Source organism: Metarhizium album, assembly GCF_000804445.1.
Source record: "Metarhizium album ARSEF 1941 chromosome Unknown scaffold_1, whole genome shotgun sequence".
NCBI lineage: Eukaryota > Fungi > Ascomycota > Sordariomycetes > Hypocreales > Clavicipitaceae > Metarhizium > Metarhizium album.
Genome location: NW_024467575.1, coordinates 1,384,750 through 1,402,020, shown reverse-complemented (window position 1 = coordinate 1,402,020; position 17,271 = coordinate 1,384,750). Strand labels below are relative to the sequence as shown.

The window sequence follows — 17,271 nt, the reverse complement described above, 5'->3', positions numbered from 1 at the left end:
TGCAGCATCGGACGACTCAACCAGGCTTTTTTGCTTTTTTCAAGCATCAGCATTCGCGTTGGAGCTTCCACAAAAGTTGCTCCGTCTCCAAATCTTCAAACCCGACATGGCGCCATCGTCAACGTCGTCAAAGGTCCTCCGGGGCGTGTTCACAGAATGTCAGCGATGTCTCTCACGCCGGGCTCTCCAGCCGACGCCCTTGCAGGCAACTCTCCTTCGCGCGCCGGTCCCCATTCGACAGACCATGTTGCAGAGACGAACAAAGTACACGACTGTAGAGCAAGCGAAGAGTCGACATAGCACCGGTGTATGTGGTCGCCCGTATTTGGTCAGGGTTAATGTACATGTCAGGGAGCGTATTAGCTGACCAAGTAACCCCCTCCAAACAGCCCTTCTCGTGGAAAGCCGGACTTCTATTCGCCGCAACGTGCGGCGCCCTGGTTTGGTACTTTGAATTTGAGAAGGAGCGGATGCAAAGAAAGAGGATAGCCGATGCCTCCAAGGGTGTTGGCCGGCCAAAGGTCGGGGGGCCGTTTGAGCTGGTAGACCAAAATGGCAAGCCATTCACCAGTGAGATGATGAAGGGCAAATACTCTTTGGTGTGTTTCTCACGCTCCCACCGACTTGCGCTCGCGGCGGCTTGCTGTGCCGCGCCTGGGTTGGGGACGATGGACTGACTGGCTTTTGCAAGGTCTACTTCGGTTTCACCCGTTGCCCGGATATCTGCCCGGAAGAACTCGACAAAATGGCGCGCATGCTCGATGTAGTCGAAGAAAAGGCCCCCGGTGCACTTCTCCCCATCTTCATCACTTGCGACCCCGAGCGCGATGATCCCCCCGCCCTCAAGAGCTACCTTTCCGAGTTCCACGACAAGTTCATTGGTCTAACTGGGACGTACGACCAGATCAAGGACCTTTGCAAGAAGTATCGAGTGTACTTTAGCACACCCCAAAATGTCAAGCCGGGCCAAGACTACCTGGTTGATCACAGCATTTACTTCTACCTGATGGATCCCGAGGGCGACTTTGTTGAGGCTCTGGGGCGACAGCATTCTCCAGACCAGGGCGCCCAGCTCATCTTGGACCATGTGAAGGATTGGAAGAAATGAGGCTCCAGTCGAGCTGGAAACCCGTGTAAAACTGAGTGTACGATTGGAGCCCGTACTTGTCCATGTAAACTAGTGTATGATGATCCGTACGTAGACTATGCCAACCACAGAAACCTACTGCAGTGCGTTGAAGTGATTGCGCGAGTACAGATTTCGCCCCGACAACATCCGAACTGCAGCTATCCCGCATTCCATCTGCTTGGTGTTGCGCGTGGAAACCTGAAACCATGGCATCACCAGATGAACCCGTCAACGACCAGACGTGACCCCACGCCCTCCGAGTCTCCGACAGCGGGAGCGAGCGGGAGGGAGCGCGGCAGAGTCCGGGTGGCTTCACGACACCACGTGCTGTGTATGCTATATCGCATTCCCGCAACACATCTTTCTAAACTTCCATCACCAGCACCCAATACCCCTCGATCGTCATCCCTCAACACCATCACCAAACTTGCGTGGTAGCCGGGTTCCGCGACAGCGTCGACAGGTCACAGCCATGTCTCGCGTCGCCCTTTGCACGCGGCGCTTGGGGCTGACGGCGACCACCAAACCACCGCGACGACCTCCTTCGCTCATCCGACACGCCGAAAGCAGGCAGGCAAGCCAAGCTCATGTGAGGGGACTTCACAGCACCTCCTACCTATCTCAAAGATCAAGCCACGCACCAAAGGGAGATGCCGCCTGGCCGTCAGCGCCAGACGGCGGATCCGTGTCGGACATTGCCTTTGCCTTTGAGTAAGCCCGCAAAACACCACCCTCGCCCAACGCGTCGCCTCCAGGCCTCCGGTATACTAATACTAATGTGCCAACACCAACCGCAAAAGCATCGACGGGGTCCTATACCGCGGTGGCCAAGGCATCCCCGGCGCCCACGAAATGCTCCGCAGCATCCGCTCCAAAAACATGCGCTACGTGTTCCTCACCAACGGGGGCGGCGCCCACGAGGACGCCAAGGCAGCCTCCCTCATCAAACGCCTTGGCTTGTCCCTTGATGAGGATGTCATTCGGGACAGGGTCATCTTGTCGCACACCCCCATGCGCGGGTGGGCTCGCGAAGTCAAGAAGCAGACTGTTCTGATAACGGGATCCCATCCCGAGACGGCAAGAAAGATTGCAAACGAGTCTGGTCCCCGCGGACCCCTCCGCCCCAAAAACGGCCTCTATATTTTCAGACGTCTGACTAGTTTTCTCCTCAGATACGGATTTGATCGGGCCGTCACACCAGCGGATTTGATACACGCAAATGGCCACTTGTACCCGTTTGACAAGTTGAAGGACACGCTGCATTCAGAGTTCCGCCCCTTACCAGACGGCAAGTCTGCCTCGGCTGTGACGGACCCGTACAGCACGAGCGTTGCCGGAAACGCCCTCAGAATCGACCAGATTCTGGTCTGGAACGACCCCCGTGACTGGTCCCTCGACATCCAAGTCATCCACGACCTGCTGGTCTCCCACAAGGGTTACTTGGGAACCTTTTCTTCCAGAAACGGCAACCGCACTCTCCCGAACAACGGGTGGCAACAGGACGGCCAGCCGGAGCTCTGGATCTCAAACTTGGATCTTGTGTGGAAGGCGGAATACCACATGAATCGCTTCGGTACTGGGGCTTTTCTCGAAGCCCTCAAGGGTGTCTGGCGGGCGGTCACAAATGGCGCTGAGCTGCAGTACAATGCGCTGGGCAAGCCGTCCCAATTTACGTACGATTACGCTCATACACGGTTGCTGCAGTATTATTCGACCATGGAGGGAGGCAAACAGGCCGACGGGGGTAGGAAGGATATCGCGCCGTTGAGGAGGGTGTACATGATTGGGGACAATCCGGAGAGTGACATTCGCGGCGCGAATGAGTACTGTCCGGAGGACGGGACGGAATGGGTGTCTATCTTGGTGAGGACGGGGGTGTGGACGGAGACGGAGGCGGAGCGAGAGCCGCGATACAAGCCTGCCGCTATTGTGGATGATGTTGTAGATGGCATTGTTTGGGCCTTGAGGAACGAGGGCGTTGACATTGACAGGAAGACGCTGCTTGCCCCGGGGGCCGGGGGATGGAATGAGGGTGGTTGATGGGTGGTTTGGAGTTTACAGGGTGCATGAGTATTGGGTTGGGTGAGTATCTCAAGCTAGACAGATCTGGAAATATATAGAGGATAGACCTAGCTCCCAGAGATGTCTCTGTCAGTAGCGATTTCTGCACGGGGTTGTCGAGAGCGGAGAGACACACGAGGTTGCAGACTCAGATGCGGTCAGGACTGCGTGGGAGGGTTGCAGCCCCGACTTGCGGCACCGTCGTCGGGTCCTATTCCTATTTGCATGCGGCTGAGCCATCTGCTCTCTCTCCTCTTTCCTCATACCATATGGTCGCAGACATGACGCTATACGGAAAGCATGACAGGAATGTAGCAGTTCGGTTTGATGCTGGTCGATGGAAAACGGTGGGGCCCGCCATTTAGCCTTCTTGGTTAAACTTGCAGATGTCGGTCCGGGACGGCTCCACCAGAGCGTAGCTCTTGTCTCATGAAGACGACAGACAACACGGGGTGGCGAAGTTGTGACACCCATGCACGAACGTCGGACCAAAAAGCTAGCTGTGTCTGGGCTGGTTGGTCATTGTCGATTGTCGATTGTCAATTGTCGATTTGACGTCGAGAGTCGAGACATGGAATTGATTGGGGACACAAATATTACGAATGAGTGATTGGCACATGGCAATTGCGAAAGGCCAGGAAGGGTTTGGGGACGCTCCTGCCGTCTTGTTGGTCGACCAGCAAGAAAACCGGGCAAGAGGTCACATGCACCTGAGAGGTCCCCCCCTTGGTGCCTTCCTACGCTGGCTTTCCTCGGCGCGGCTGCATTCTTTTTTTTTTCTTCTTCCTTCTCGGACTCTTTTCTTTACCTCTACGTCTGTGTCACTTGGGTTACTTGAGAAGCCATGTTGTGACTTGACATTTACCCGTCTCAGACAGCTCATTATTTTGCCTGTCAATTTGCGCCACTGGGCACGGCGGAAACAGGCCTGGCAAGACTAACCCGTTATCATTGTTGCCGAGTCCACCAACAATCCACTTCCCTCGTCATACTGCACTACTTCTCCAAGCGACCCCGTTGGTCTCTGGCCCCTCGCCTAACTCTTCAGGCTCCCTCCAACTTCGCAGCCGTTGCCCGTGGCCAGTCCTCTGTTTCGAAAAGCAAAGGCAGACGTCTACATCCTGTTCTTTGCGCATCTCATAGCCTCGCCTCGCCTCCATCTCGACCGACTTTCGCAGGCAAGACAGACCGCTGCTCCATCATGGCTGAACAAGACCCCACGACATTTGGCCCTGCTCCTCTGCGATCAGCCCTGAAATCTGATGGCGATGGCGACAGGACGCCCCCAGCCAGCGGTGCTCTGAAAGGTGGGTGGATCGAATCTGTCGTATCGTTGGGCAGGCTGGAAAAGCGTTCAAGCATCATGACGACGGCTCTGCTCATTATGCGATCTGTTTGTGGTCTGCTTTGTGACTGCCACACGCTGAATCCAGCCCACGGTCTTGTGAAGCTGTTTACGCCGACGCCAACAGTGAACACCCCGTATGTCGATCGCAAGCTTACATGCAGACAGCTGTGCAAATTGCCGAGCCTGTTCCTGATTTCGAAGAAGATCCCCAGACCATCAAGACCTTCCGCGCAGGACTGAGCCGTCGACTAAGTGGCAAGTCTGCATCGGGTAAATCTTCAATTACCGAAGGCTCGCCAGCTCTGCGCCCCGATGACGATTCGGCGCACTCCTCTGGTCATAATCACTCGCAGAGGCACCAGTATTACGCTGAGAAGCTGCTGGCTCAAGTTTCCGACTGGTTGGAGCACGAAAAGCGAAAAAAGACTGCCTCTCGCAAACCCATTTCTCGTCGCCAGTCAAAGTCACCTCCTGATCGAGACCGTTCGACTCTCGCAACCCCAGCTCGTGACAGGTCTGACTCTGTCGACTCGCAATCCAGCGACGTGTCTTTTGAGAAACTCGAGCACATCTTGCAAGATTCTTTAGCATCGCTTGGTCTGAGCTCCATTCCGCAACATCCTCCTAAACTCTCCCGCCGGCGCCGTGCCAACTCAAAGCCCAGCTTAAATCGTACAGCCTCTTCTGACACTGATTATCTTGACGGCGATGCTATTGTGCCAAGCTGTGACGCCTGGTTGGACAATTCCAAAACGATGAGCTACACTGGTGGTGTTGCAAGCGAGAATGACACGCCGGGCGGCCAGGCGTACGAAAATGATCCTTGGCTCACATTCAAGAATGACATCATCCGTATTGCTCACACTCTTAAGCTGAAAGGATGGAGACGCATCCCCCTGAATAGCGGCGACACCATCACAGTTGAGCGACTAAGTGGGGCTTTAACCAACGCAGTTTATGTCGTAACGCCTCCAGTGGATCTTGCTGAAATCGAGGGCAAAAGGACTCCCCCAAAACTACTTCTGCGTGTCTATGGCCCTCAAGTGGAGCATCTCATCGACCGTGAAAACGAGCTGAAGGTTCTCCAGCGTCTAGCACGGAAGAAGATTGGTCCTCGACTTTTGGGAACGTTTCAGAATGGCCGGTTTGAGCAGTTCTTCAACTCCATCACGCTGACGCCTGCTCACTTGCGTGAACCAGACACCACCAAGCAAATTGCCAAGCGAATGAGGGAACTGCACGATGGTGTCGAACTCCTTCCCCTTGAACGCGATGGTGGCCCCGGAGTGTGGAAGAATTGGGACCAGTGGGTGGAAAATGTAGCCAAGATTATGGCCTATCTTGACAGGCAATTGGATACCGCCCCCCCTCCGCTAGCCAAGCCCGACTCTGTCGTTCACGCCTGGAAAGCCAATGGCTATGTGTGCGGAGCGCCTTGGGAGCGGTTCCTAGCCATGGTAGTCAAGTACCGAACCCATTTGGCCAACTGCTACAAGCCCAAGGAAATTATCAAGGAGCGATTGGTGTTTGCACATAACGATGTGAGTGATGGTATGGTCCCCGCACTCTGCGACATGTGGCTGACGTGGTCTTCAACAGACTCAGTACGGAAACATTTTGCGTATTAAGCCAGACGACGAAAAGTCGCCGCTGCTTCAACCGGCCAATAAGCATAAGCAGTTAGTTGTTATTGACTTTGAATATGCCGGCCCCAATGTTCCCGGTCTCGAGTTCGCCAATCACTTTACGGAGTGGACGTACAATTACCACGATCCTGTCACTTCCTACGCCTGCAATCATGAGAGATACCCAACTCCTGAAGCGCAACGACGTTTCATCAAGGCCTATGTTGACCATCGACCGCAATTTCCTGTTGCTTGCTCGACTCCCCGGATCAAGCCCCAGGATAGCGGTCCACCTACTCCATCTCTAGGCCCTACGCCTTCATCCAGCTCCATCGTTGATTTTATGCTTGATGCCCGCGTCCCGCCCGGCGGCTGGAGCGCCGCCGAACGTGCGCGGGAAGAACAGAGCGATGCACACGTACGGCAATTAATGGAGGAAACCCGCCTTTGGAGACCTGCCTGCAGCGCCTTCTGGATTGCATGGGGCATTGTACAAGCCAAGGTTCCTGGTCTGGACGCCAACAATGAGTCCGTGTCTGAAAAGGAGGCCGCAAAAGCCGAGCAAGAGTTGGGCCCTGATGAATTTGACTACTTGAGCTATGCACAGAGCCGGGCCTTTTTCTTTTGGGGTGATTGCGTGCAGATGGGATTGGTCAAACCTGAGGAATTGCCCGAGAAGTTGAGGTCAATGTTGAAAATTGTTGACTATTAGTAGGCCAAGATTCTTAATGCGACGATGGCTTGGACGCAAAGCCGAGCGTTTAACGTGGTGTGGCATCAGCAAAGCTAGATGGAAGTATGGAAATTCTGGATACACTCTATTCCATAATGACTGACCATTCTACTTTTGCAACATGTATCGTCTAACTAGACACGTGTCGTGCGTATAATACACCAACCATCCCAATTCAACCAACCAAACAAGGCAACCTAGGCATCCAATTTCAGCCGTTCCAGCATGGCGTCGATCTTGCCCAACAGGATCTGATAATTGATAGCATCCGACACAAACTCATCCTCGGCCATGTCACCATGCAAAGTCTCGACAACCCCGTCGTTCTCTGCTCCACTGCGTGCCCCATGTCCAGTCACCACGACGTCCCCCCGTTCTGGCGAGGACACGGCCGCCTCGACGTCAATTTTCCCATCTTGATCCATCATCATGTCGTCCAGCCCAGCATCTTCAAAACGTAATCTGAAACGCTCTGATAAATAGAATCGTATGTCATCTAGCAACTCAATCGTATCCGTCTCCTCGCGACGCTGGATTCGCGCCGCACTCTCACGGATAAGTTCCTGAAAATCAGGGTCGTCGATATAGTCTTCCAACCTGGTGGCCAAGTAGCGCGCCGCAAATTCTTCCAGCCTCTGCACGCCAAGATCCCAAGCTGCGTGGATGACGTTGTATATATTGATGGGTTCCGCCTCGACCATTTCCGCCTGCCGCTCCGCGTGCCTGGTCCCGTTGGCCTGGCCGTTGGTGTGCCTGTGGGTGCGGTCGACGAGGACGTTTGAGGTGGCGCTTCCCAGGGTGCTGATTGCCTGCGCAGCCTTGTTCTTGAGCGTGTCCAGGAGGAGCATGTCTGCCGTGTACAGCAGGTCCAGGGCGTGTTGGAGCGGACACGCGGTGCTCTCCGTGTACAAGAAGGCGAGGACGAGCTCGAGGACCGGGGGCGCGCAGTCGACGGTGACGACGCGCAGGTCCTCGGAGCGGCGGGACTCGACAAAGCTCCCCGAGAACATCCTGTCAAAGTACCCGCTGCGGATGAGCATGGCCTTGTGGACGGGGTACAGGGCGGACTTGCGAGGCCGTCTGCCGGCGCCGGGGGCGGGCGGTTCGTCGGCGCGCAGGAGCACGTCTGCGAACGCGGCGTTGCCGAGCTTCCACCTGGTGTCGTGGACGCGCGCCGTGTCGACGACCATCTTGTTGCCCAGGACCTTGGCGCGGAAGAAGTCGCCCACCTGCTTGAGGGCGCGCTGCTCCTCCTCCTGGCGGCGCTGGCGCGCGAGCCGGCGGTCGCTGGTGGCCATGATGGCCTCCCAGAGGTGCTCGACCTCGAGCTGCTTGCTGATCTTGTCCAGGCCCCTGACGACGTCCTCCTCGGAGGCGCGGCTGCCGGGGGGGACCAGGTCTCTGGGCAGGTCGCCGAGGTACAGGTAGCGCAGGACGATCTGGACGGCTTCCACGGGCACGGTGCTGGCGAGATGCCACGAGGGGGTCTCGGGCTGCGCCTCCAGCTTCGTGCGGAAGTAGGGCGTCCTCGACGCCAGGAGGAACCTGTGCAGGTTGAAGGTGCGCGAGCCCGAGGTGAGCGACATGTCTGACGTGCTTGGCGCGGAGCGGGTGAGGAGGCTCGAGACGTGGGCGGACCAGTAGACGTAGGGGTCTGACGACTTGGAGAAGTCGTACTGGAGGAGGAGGTTTCGAATCCTGTCGTTGAGGGCGTTGTATATGCAGCGCTCGCCCTGGAACGTGTTGCGTTCCGCGAGCGCGCCTTGAGCCACTTGCTTAGCCTTGGATGCCCGGCGGCGTCGTGTCCGTGCCCGATGACGGACGGGACGAGATGGAGAAGCAGGTACCTGAGTCTAGCAACAGCTGGACGAGCTCGTAATGTCCGCAGAGGCTGGCCTGTTACGCGGAATCAGCCGGGCGCAGGCGGAGACGAGAAAACGGGCAGACTCGCGCCGCGACTCCGGGGCAGGGAAGGGCAGTGCTCAGTGCTCACAATGATGAGTGGCGTGTAGTCGAACCGGTCTTTGCCGTTGATGTTGACGCCCCGGCCGATGAGCTCCTGGCACCGGCGCAAGTCGCCGTGTCTGCAGGCCAGCAGGAATTCGTCAAACCCCTCGCTCTGGTCGAGGGGGTTCTCGTCGCGCAGCACGCCGCTCTTGATCATGGCGCTCTCCTCGCCCAGCTTCCCCTCCAATTCGTGCTTACGGAGCACCATGTCCAGCTGCTGCAGCACAGGGGTCCCCGTGCCGTCGATGTCGTGTGTGTTGCTGCACCGAGTTGGACATGGGAGATGGGGAGAGATGCAGGCAAGGTACGATGAGATGAGCTGAATGGAGAGAAATCCAACGTTACCGAGTAGTCCAAGTGCGAAAGAGCGTCAAGGGGGGAACCGGAGATGCGTCCTGGTCCCAGTCCCCACTCACGGCGTTTCCAGCGGCTCCGCGCGCCCGCGCAAGCCGCGACACATCCGAACCCGTCGCTATTGGCTGGCCGGCGCTGCCGCCCACCGCCGACCCTTCACCACCGCCGCGCCACGCCTCAGCCAGGGCTGCTGCCGCGCCACAGTGGCGGCTCTTGTTCCCGTTATCGATAGCGCGTTGCCATAGCAGCAAGCGCTGCTGTTTACGCCCCGTCGTCCTCTCAGCCCGGTCAGTTCGACCACTGGCCGTGGACAGCTCAATGCACAACCCGACGACGCTATTCCGTGAGCAGGACAACCCGATGCTTTCCATCCCTTGGGTGTCTGCAACTTGACCGCAGCGATATCCAACGACAAAAAGTAGCCACCCCTCCCTCGACAAACACCATCATCATCATCACTAGTCACAGCCTTCGTCACGAACCACAACAGGGTTTGCCTTCCTTTTTTCTTTCTTCTTCTTTCTCTCTCTTGCGGTTGCATGATTGCGGTGTCTTGCGCCCCACGCAGCGAGCTCGGTTGTCTGCAAGCGTGTTCCTGCCACCGTACTGCATGACAGCGTTTATGGGTTGCTAAAGGACGAGCACGACCGCCCTGGGATTGACGTCGGCTCTCTCTCGGGACAGCATCCATCGCCATGTCGTCAGAAGACAAGTACGAGACCCTGGAGAAGATTGGTACGTAATCTGCCTGCCCAGGTCTTCTTCCCGGCCCGCCTCTGACCGCCTCTCTCGCCTAGGCCATGGCTCCTTTGGGGTGATTCGCAAAGTACGCCGCAAGGCCGACGGCTTCATCATGTGCCGCAAGGAGATCTCGTATCTTCGCATGTCCCAAAAGGAGCGAGAGCAGCTCCACGCCGAGTTCCAGATCCTGTCGCACCTGCGCCACGCCAACATCGTCGCCTACTACCACCGTGAGCACCTCAAAGCCAGCCAGGACCTGCACTTGTACATGGAGTACTGCGGGAACGGGGACCTCGGACGGGTGATCAAGGACCTGCAGCACAAGGGACAGAGGGCGCAGGAGAGCTTTGTGTGGAGTATTTTCAGCCAGCTCGTCATGGCGCTGTATCGATGTCACTACGGCGTTGATCCGCCCGAGGCGGGCGCCAACGCACTGGGCTTGACGCAGGGCAGCGCAAACGGGACGCCAAAGGTGCCTGCGGGCGCCATGACGATCCTCCACCGGGACTTGAAGCCTGAGAATGGTATGTTGTGGCGGGCTGCAGCCGTGGCTACGGGATGGATACTGACGGCATGCAGTCTTCCTGGGAGAAGATAACTCGGTCAAGCTGGGAGATTTCGGGCTGTCCAAGATGATCAAGTCGCATGATTTTGCGTCCACGTACGTCGGGACGCCGTTCTACATGTCTCCTGAGATTTGTGCGGCGGAGAAGTACACTCTGAAGTCGGACATTTGGTCACTCGGATGCATCATTTACGAGCTCTGTGCGCGGGAGCCTCCTTTCAACGCAAAGTCACACTTCCAGCTGGTGCAGAAGATCAAGGAGGGCAAGGTGGCCACGTTACCGGAGATATACTCCCCCGAACTGAATCAGGTCATTCGAGATTGCCTGAAGGTGAATCCGGACCGGCGACCGGATACAGTTCAATTGCTCGATTTGCCAGTCGTCAGGCTGATGCGCAAAGAGATGGAAGTCGTCGCCCTGAACAAATCCTTGCGCGCAAAGGAGGACCTGCTGCATCAAAAGGAAAAAGAGTTGAATGAGAGACTGGCCAACCTCGGGCGCGAGAGACTAATGATTCGGGAAGAGATTGATTCCCAACTGCGCAGGGAGTGGGAGGTCAAGGCTCGGCTGGAGATTGATCGTCTCGCCAATGCTGAGATCGAACAGCTGCAACAGCGATTTGAGGAGGAGATCAAGGTGCGCGTCGATGCCGAACTGCAAAAACTAAAGCATGTCCAGTCAGAAGTAATTCGTCCAGTCGAAGATCATGCGTCATCCATGGCTAGGTCAGATTACCCGCAGTCGTTGAACGGCGGCAGCGGCGATGAGTTCGCCTCAACAAAAGATCTCACCGACTACTCTCTTGACAGTCCAGAGGCGTCCAAGGATCTGAAGAGAGCATCACGGACACCCTTCGGCCGAGCCCAGACAATGCACGTTGGTCACGCCGGAACGCCAATGGATGTCGAAATGGCTTCCCCCAGTCCCATGGCCATTGCCAATCTTTCCCTGTCGCCCCGCCGTGGTGGAGCGACCAGAGCTCCTACGACTCACTCACGCAACATATTTGCAGCCAACGCGGACAAGACTGCTGATTCTAGATGGGACCTTCGCGAGCCGCTCCCCATGGAATCCGACGACGAGGACATTGTCCCCTCACCTACGCGGAATATTCGCTCTGCCAAGAATCCGTTTACTGGCAAGAATCGGCCGGTTCTCTCCTCGCAAAGATCTTGTCCCCTCAACCGCCCGAAGCCTCAGGCGTCGGCCACTGGATTAGTCTCCAAGGCAGTCTCCGGTGCTCAGGCCGAGCCACGCCCGCGCTCACCAACTCGACCAATCAGCAAGATTCCATCCATGGCAGGTCTCCCAACTGATGCAAGTGGCGGCCTGACGCGCAAACCTTCGGTCAAGAAGGATGTCGGTGGCGGAGAGGCTCTGAGTAAGATGGCGGCTAAGAACAACATCAAGGGCAGAACGCTTGTTGAACTGCAACAAGCTCGCGCGGGTGGTCGTCCGATGAGTGCAGCCGGTGGCGCTCTGGAGAATGTCAGTCCTAAGCGTGCTACGTTTAAGGAGCGGGCTACTGAGAGAAGAGCGAGCGGAGACGGTGGCAGCAGCAGCAGCAGCAGCGGCGGCGGCGGCGGCGGCGGCAGCAGCAACAGCGGCAGCAGCGGCAGCAGCAGCGGCAGTGGCTGTGAGTCGGTTGCTATTTGGGATCCAGACAAAGATGAGATGCCAAGTCCCTTCTTGCCGAGGCAGAAGCGAATAACCAAGGTATAAGAATCCTTGCTTCGCTGAGAGAGGAAACATGTATTGAACAAGTCGGATGAGGACTGTGGCAAGAAGCTTCACGGCGAAACGCGGCTTCCATGCAGGGCACGCAAGACATGATTAGCGTTTCATTTGTGCGTTGCGAATCCTTTCCTCTCCGTCTTTTCTGTCTGACACTTTGGCGCTTTGTTAGAAGTGAGTTGGATAGCTGCTGGAAGTTTCGATGAAAGAGACGGGGATGAGTATTATGAACCTGAGCATGCTCCGGCGTTAAGGACAAGATAGTCTGGACAAGACCATTACTTCTTTTTTTTTTCTTTGTTTCACGGTTGGATTGCCTTGCAGCCTCGCCTGTTCACGAGATGGCTGGAAGGGAAACGATGAGGGTTTGGCGTGTAGATAGTTAGATACGTGTGCTGCGTGCTGCTTGGCGGCTTAATTTACTCGTCTCATATGTTGTGGAGTGTGATGACTGGTGTGACGGACATGTGTGATGCCATGCAAGGCGATGCGAGGGGATGTGATTGAGATTGGCATCAGCCGTATTGCATGTTCTTGCTTTTGCTTGCAGTCGCTCTGTTGTTCAGGGTCTATTCGTCTCGTGTTCCTTGGTGCTCTTGGTACGTCGATTTTGCCGCTTGATTGTAATTCGTGATGGGCAAGGCGCCGTTCCGCTCGGCCTCTTGATACAAACACCATGCCCATGCCCATGCCCGTTCCCGTTGCTGTTGCTGCCTTGACGTCGCATTGCGAATCCCAACAGACCAACCGGCGGCATCCCTTCCACATACGCTCCGAGTATGGGTCGCACAATCCGCCATTGCTGGCCCAAGTTTGCCAGCAACGAGAACAAACAAGTTCCATTGGGCGCATACAGAATACAGACGTCCATCCTAATTGGGTCAATGGGCATCGGGGCGCACAAGCTTTGTGTTCCTCATCTTGCGTGGCCTTGTGCGGAGTGTGAGGGGTTTGGACCAACCGATTGCCTTGTTCACACCGAAATTGGCACCGCAGAAAATTGACTGCCGTGAAGGCATGACATTTAACTCCGTCAACCTGTTCATCCAAACGTCTCAGACACTGCCCTCCACAGTCGTTGATTCTGTTTGCCCCCTTCCGCTGGTATTATTTCCACCAAGCCCAGGTAATAAGAAGACCAAAAAAAACCCCTAGTGTCCTTACGCCGCCCAAATCCAACAGTGCGCCCTCCAAAAGGTATCTCGCGATCAGTAAAAGTCTTGTTTTGTAAATCCACCGGGTAAAAACGTGAAAATCAAAGTAAAACAACCAAACCCTTACTCCATGCTGTCTGTAATTGGCGGCCACAGGGTAAATCACCGGAATGGCCTGTCTGATGATGCGCGGAAGTGTTTTTGGGGCCGACTGAATGAGTCATTTCTCTCCTGAAATGCGCAAGCTCGCAAATTATTCAATCCGAGATAAAACAAAGGACGGCGGATCTCGCCAAAATCGTGCTAGTTGTTCCAAATACAAGGGAAGGAAGAAAACGTAACGAATACAACGTGCTCAAATCAAGCGGTGGGGGTTAACAAACGCCAAATGAGTAAGTCAACGAAGCCGTGAGGCCTATCCGTGTCTTTGCGCGGCCGCGAGGCCTCTGTTCCATCTTCGAGGTTTCCTTTCAGATCGTCTCCTTCCCTCCTCATTCGTACAGTCCAACCTTGATCTGTTCAGCTAGCGTCTGTGTAAAGGACACATGGATTCCGCTGGGTGTGGATGAAACGTGGCCGCAGGGCGGGATAGCTTATAAGGCTATGTTGTATGCATTTTTGTGCCCGTATTGAACAATGATCCTGTTGATATGGGCGGCTTAGCATGGACACATGCAATATCCGTTTTAGGGCCTCTTCTTGCAAGACGAGCCTTGCCTATGCGAGTGCGTGTGTGAATGCTTGTGAGATGAATGCTTGTGGTGCCGACTAGACGTCCCGCTTGCTTCCAAGTCTCGTTCGAGCGCCTCCACTCTGGACCGATATCCCTTCACGATTTCTTTGATATGGGCTATTCGGTCAAAGTCTGTCTCTAGCTCGTCAACTTGCGCCAGAATCTGCTGATATCTCGCAATTTCCGCGTCAGCACCATCAATGATGTTTCCAGCACGGTCATACTGCACTTGGGTGAACATTTGTGCTTGCTCGCTAAGGTATTGTATGTTTTGTTCGATGTTTGCCATCAAGCGATCAAAATACCTTCCCAGAGCAGCAAGAGAGGAGCTGTCTAGTAGCAGTAGACCTTGGCTGCTGGCTCTGCTGGCGGCGCGAGAGCTGGTTGAGCCCCCTCCAAGTGCCGCTTGACCTTGCCGCAAGAGCTGTATCTCCTCCGCCGAAAGCCCTAGTTGTGTGTCCGGCACAGCATTGGTCGTCATCGTGGGCAACACGCACAAGGCATGCGAGGGCGCCTAAAAAGGCTAAAAGCCTTCACGGCTTGGCGGCCGAGCCCGTCAATGACCTCGATACGGCTCGGCGGCGGCGACGGTTATTGGGGGTTCGGGGTTGATTGGGGGCGCTGCTGGCATCGAAGAGCACGAGTGCTTGAGCGGTGATTGTCTATGATGGTGAAGTCGGGCACAATCATGCATGATCTCGAAGGCGCGACGTCGGCGGAAGCCAGGTCCACGACGTACTGGCACTAGCACGAGATGAAGACGGGTGGAGGTAGGACAGCCCGAAATATGGCTTCGAGCCTTTCAGAGTCGAAGCTAATAAGCGCGGCAAGAAGATGGCGGGTGCGCGGCATGTCCAGCTGGTGTCTGTCTCTGGCCGGGGCCTTTCACTTTGGCTGCCCTAGCCAGGTCGTGGTGGTCGGTTTGGTCTGTGTCTGGGGGGGAGAAAGATTATCAAGCTGGTTCGTGATTGGAGAGTGTTGGGGGGATTCAATAGCCGGCGCAGATCGTTCAATGTCAATGGCGGTTCGCCGGTTCCTCAACGGGCCAGGCCGCGAGGTTGGTTGGGAACAACACAAGGTTTCCTCTTCGTAACACGTTCCTAGATGGATGGCTTTTGCGCTCGAAGAGGTAGTACCAGAGAAGAAATACCTGTATTTTCTCTCGTCAACAAGGCTCGGGACAACCGTTAAACGCTGCGCCTTGGGGTTTCAATGCAGGTGTAGAAACGTGGGAGTGGTCTGGTACCTCGACAGTTTGGTGGACGCCCTGCAGGGAATCGGCCAACACTCGGGAGACTGAACCGGACTCACTCTGTCAAGGACAAGCTCCTGGTTCCGCCGAGCACCTCCTGATCGAGGAGCCCAAGCCCATGGGAGGGTAGGTGAGGTGAGGAGAGGAGAGGAGAGGGATGAGGGATTTGATTAGCCGGAGTGTCATCCCGGCCAAGTCTTCAAATCTGTTCGAGCAAGTTGTGAGTGACACACTCATTTGCGCGGCTTGCTCAGTGCTGGTGCTCCTGCTCCTGCTCCTGCTCCTGGCTCCGGCGCCTGCACATCGCGCCTACAAGCCGAGTGGAGCTGTGGATTAGCGGCCCGGGTTGCTGGGAACTAGGAAGGAACGACACTCACTGGTTGTATGGCGTCAGTCATCTGCCTCCTTCGGTTGCGGGGAGCAGCGTCCAGTCTCAGTTGCTTAAGTAGGAACACCGAACAACAAATGCACAGCACCTTCCACGAGAAGGCAAACCAGCTCATTTATCATATGCCCAGGTGCCAAGTACTAAGTAGGTACCTCGGTATCTTGTCACTCGTCGGCTTGTTGGACAGCAGGGAAGGGTCGGCTCAGAGGCGGGAAACTGCAGGTGAAGGAAAGCTGCACAGCCAAGCTCAAATTCATCTAAAATTTGATGGAATCTTGTCTGATGCAGGGCTTTGCCAATCTACCGGGCCTCTTATTGTCCCCACCGCCGGCGAACACGAGTACTTGGACTCTTGGACATTCATTAGCCTTTGCACCCCGTCCTCCATGCTCGACGTTGGCCATGATGCACTCAAAACGGTTGCGAGGATGCAGCACTGCCGGTCGCTGAAACTGCGCTCTTTTACCGGGGCTTCACTGCGAGAGTTCTTTGTGGCATGGCTGCACTACCCGCAATGCGCATCGCAAGACGGCGAGGCACCTTGACTCACAAATCGTGGCGGATGCAATCATTTCAGCTGATGCGCCCCAACTCGATGGCATGCACCGGGGCCGCCTGAGCAAGACCACCACCCACTAATGTGAGCTGATGGACACGATAGGAAGCTGGAGTGCGAATGTTGCGATGGGACAGGGTGCTTGAGCCTGAGATGGTGTGCATTATCCCCCTCTGGTCCCCCCTCGCATGTCCCCTCTCTTAGAGGGCGGAGGAATGGAACACCGCCATTTTGCAATGGTCACGAGCTTGCGAATGGTTCCTCGGCTGGCGACTGCGAAGAAAACTTGCTCGTGTCTCTTGCCGCCACGAATGCAGCTTATCTCATGATGTAAGTCCATGGTTGTGAAACGCTCAGTGCCTTGCATGTACATTTCGGCGCCGGTCCGCATATCGGAAGCTCCCGTCGGACGAATGCTACACACCCAAAGAAGATGGAAAAGAAGGGAGGGGAGACGACAGCAATGGTGTGTAGATGGTATGGGCAGTCGGGTCTTGACTCTTTAAGCATCCTGCTGTCAGGTCACTGACAAAGCTTATCACGCGCCCATCCTCTGAAGGATGTCTTTGCCTTGCTACTTTCGGCAAACGTTTTGTGAGACTTGTAGGTTTGGTGTTTGTCTCCACGGTTTGTAAGACACGGACGCTCAACAATCCGTTTCAACTAACTTTGAAGATGTGATACACAATCCCAGTCCATACCGTTCAAAGGGAGACGCCGTCCCATGATACGCTTTCGCCTATGTCGTTGTCGTATTGATTGGGACAGAAACTGAAAGTTGACACCTGCTGCTGAGGCAGTATGTGGCTTTTAATCTCCGAGACAGTTGTCTCAGGCACGACATTCGGAAGATTTCTGCTGCAAATTTTATAATTCGAACAGCAGTATGA

General features: G+C 55.7%; 6 protein-coding genes across 6 annotated transcripts; 4 read left to right on the top strand and 2 right to left on the bottom strand.

Annotated features, from left to right (window-relative positions):
• Positions 1 to 106: 106 nt before the first annotated feature.
• Positions 107 to 1,108, top strand: MAM_00387 (protein sco1; the record flags this gene model as incomplete). The annotated part of the gene is made up of 3 exons (XM_040819186.1): positions 107 to 307; positions 390 to 599; positions 692 to 1,108. 3 exons carry the CDS (start codon positions 107 to 109, stop codon positions 1,106 to 1,108), a joined length of 828 nt encoding a protein of 275 aa, XP_040682451.1.
• Positions 1,109 to 1,601: 493 nt separating this feature from the next.
• Positions 1,602 to 3,169, top strand: MAM_00386 (HAD-superfamily hydrolase, subfamily IIA, CECR5; the record flags this gene model as incomplete). The annotated part of the gene is made up of 2 exons (XM_040819185.1): positions 1,602 to 1,840; positions 1,930 to 3,169. The coding sequence occupies 2 exons, from the start codon at positions 1,602 to 1,604 to the stop codon at positions 3,167 to 3,169; spliced, it is 1,479 nt and encodes a 492-aa protein (XP_040682450.1).
• A 1,222-nt stretch (positions 3,170 to 4,391) lies between these two features.
• Positions 4,392 to 6,875, top strand: MAM_00385 (Protein kinase-like domain protein; the record flags this gene model as incomplete). Its single annotated transcript, XM_040819184.1, has 3 exons — positions 4,392 to 4,497; positions 4,704 to 6,079; positions 6,138 to 6,875. The coding sequence occupies 3 exons, from the start codon at positions 4,392 to 4,394 to the stop codon at positions 6,873 to 6,875; spliced, it is 2,220 nt and encodes a 739-aa protein (XP_040682449.1).
• Positions 6,876 to 7,093: 218 nt separating this feature from the next.
• Positions 7,094 to 9,111, bottom strand: MAM_00384 (ankyrin repeat and BTB/POZ domain-containing protein 1; the record flags this gene model as incomplete). The annotated part of the gene is made up of 3 exons (XM_040819183.1): positions 7,094 to 8,658; positions 8,744 to 8,792; positions 8,890 to 9,111. 3 exons carry the CDS (start codon positions 9,109 to 9,111, stop codon positions 7,094 to 7,096), a joined length of 1,836 nt encoding a protein of 611 aa, XP_040682448.1.
• Positions 9,112 to 9,952: 841 nt separating this feature from the next.
• Positions 9,953 to 12,286, top strand: MAM_00383 (NIMA-like protein kinase; the record flags this gene model as incomplete). The annotated part of the gene is made up of 3 exons (XM_040819182.1): positions 9,953 to 9,992; positions 10,055 to 10,522; positions 10,578 to 12,286. The coding sequence occupies 3 exons, from the start codon at positions 9,953 to 9,955 to the stop codon at positions 12,284 to 12,286; spliced, it is 2,217 nt and encodes a 738-aa protein (XP_040682447.1).
• Positions 12,287 to 14,138: 1,852 nt separating this feature from the next.
• MAM_00382 (uncharacterized protein) lies at positions 14,139 to 14,666 on the bottom strand (the record flags this gene model as incomplete). Its single annotated transcript, XM_040819181.1, has 1 exon — positions 14,139 to 14,666. The coding sequence occupies one exon, from the start codon at positions 14,664 to 14,666 to the stop codon at positions 14,139 to 14,141; it is 528 nt and encodes a 175-aa protein (XP_040682446.1).
• Positions 14,667 to 17,271: the final 2,605 nt, after the last annotated feature.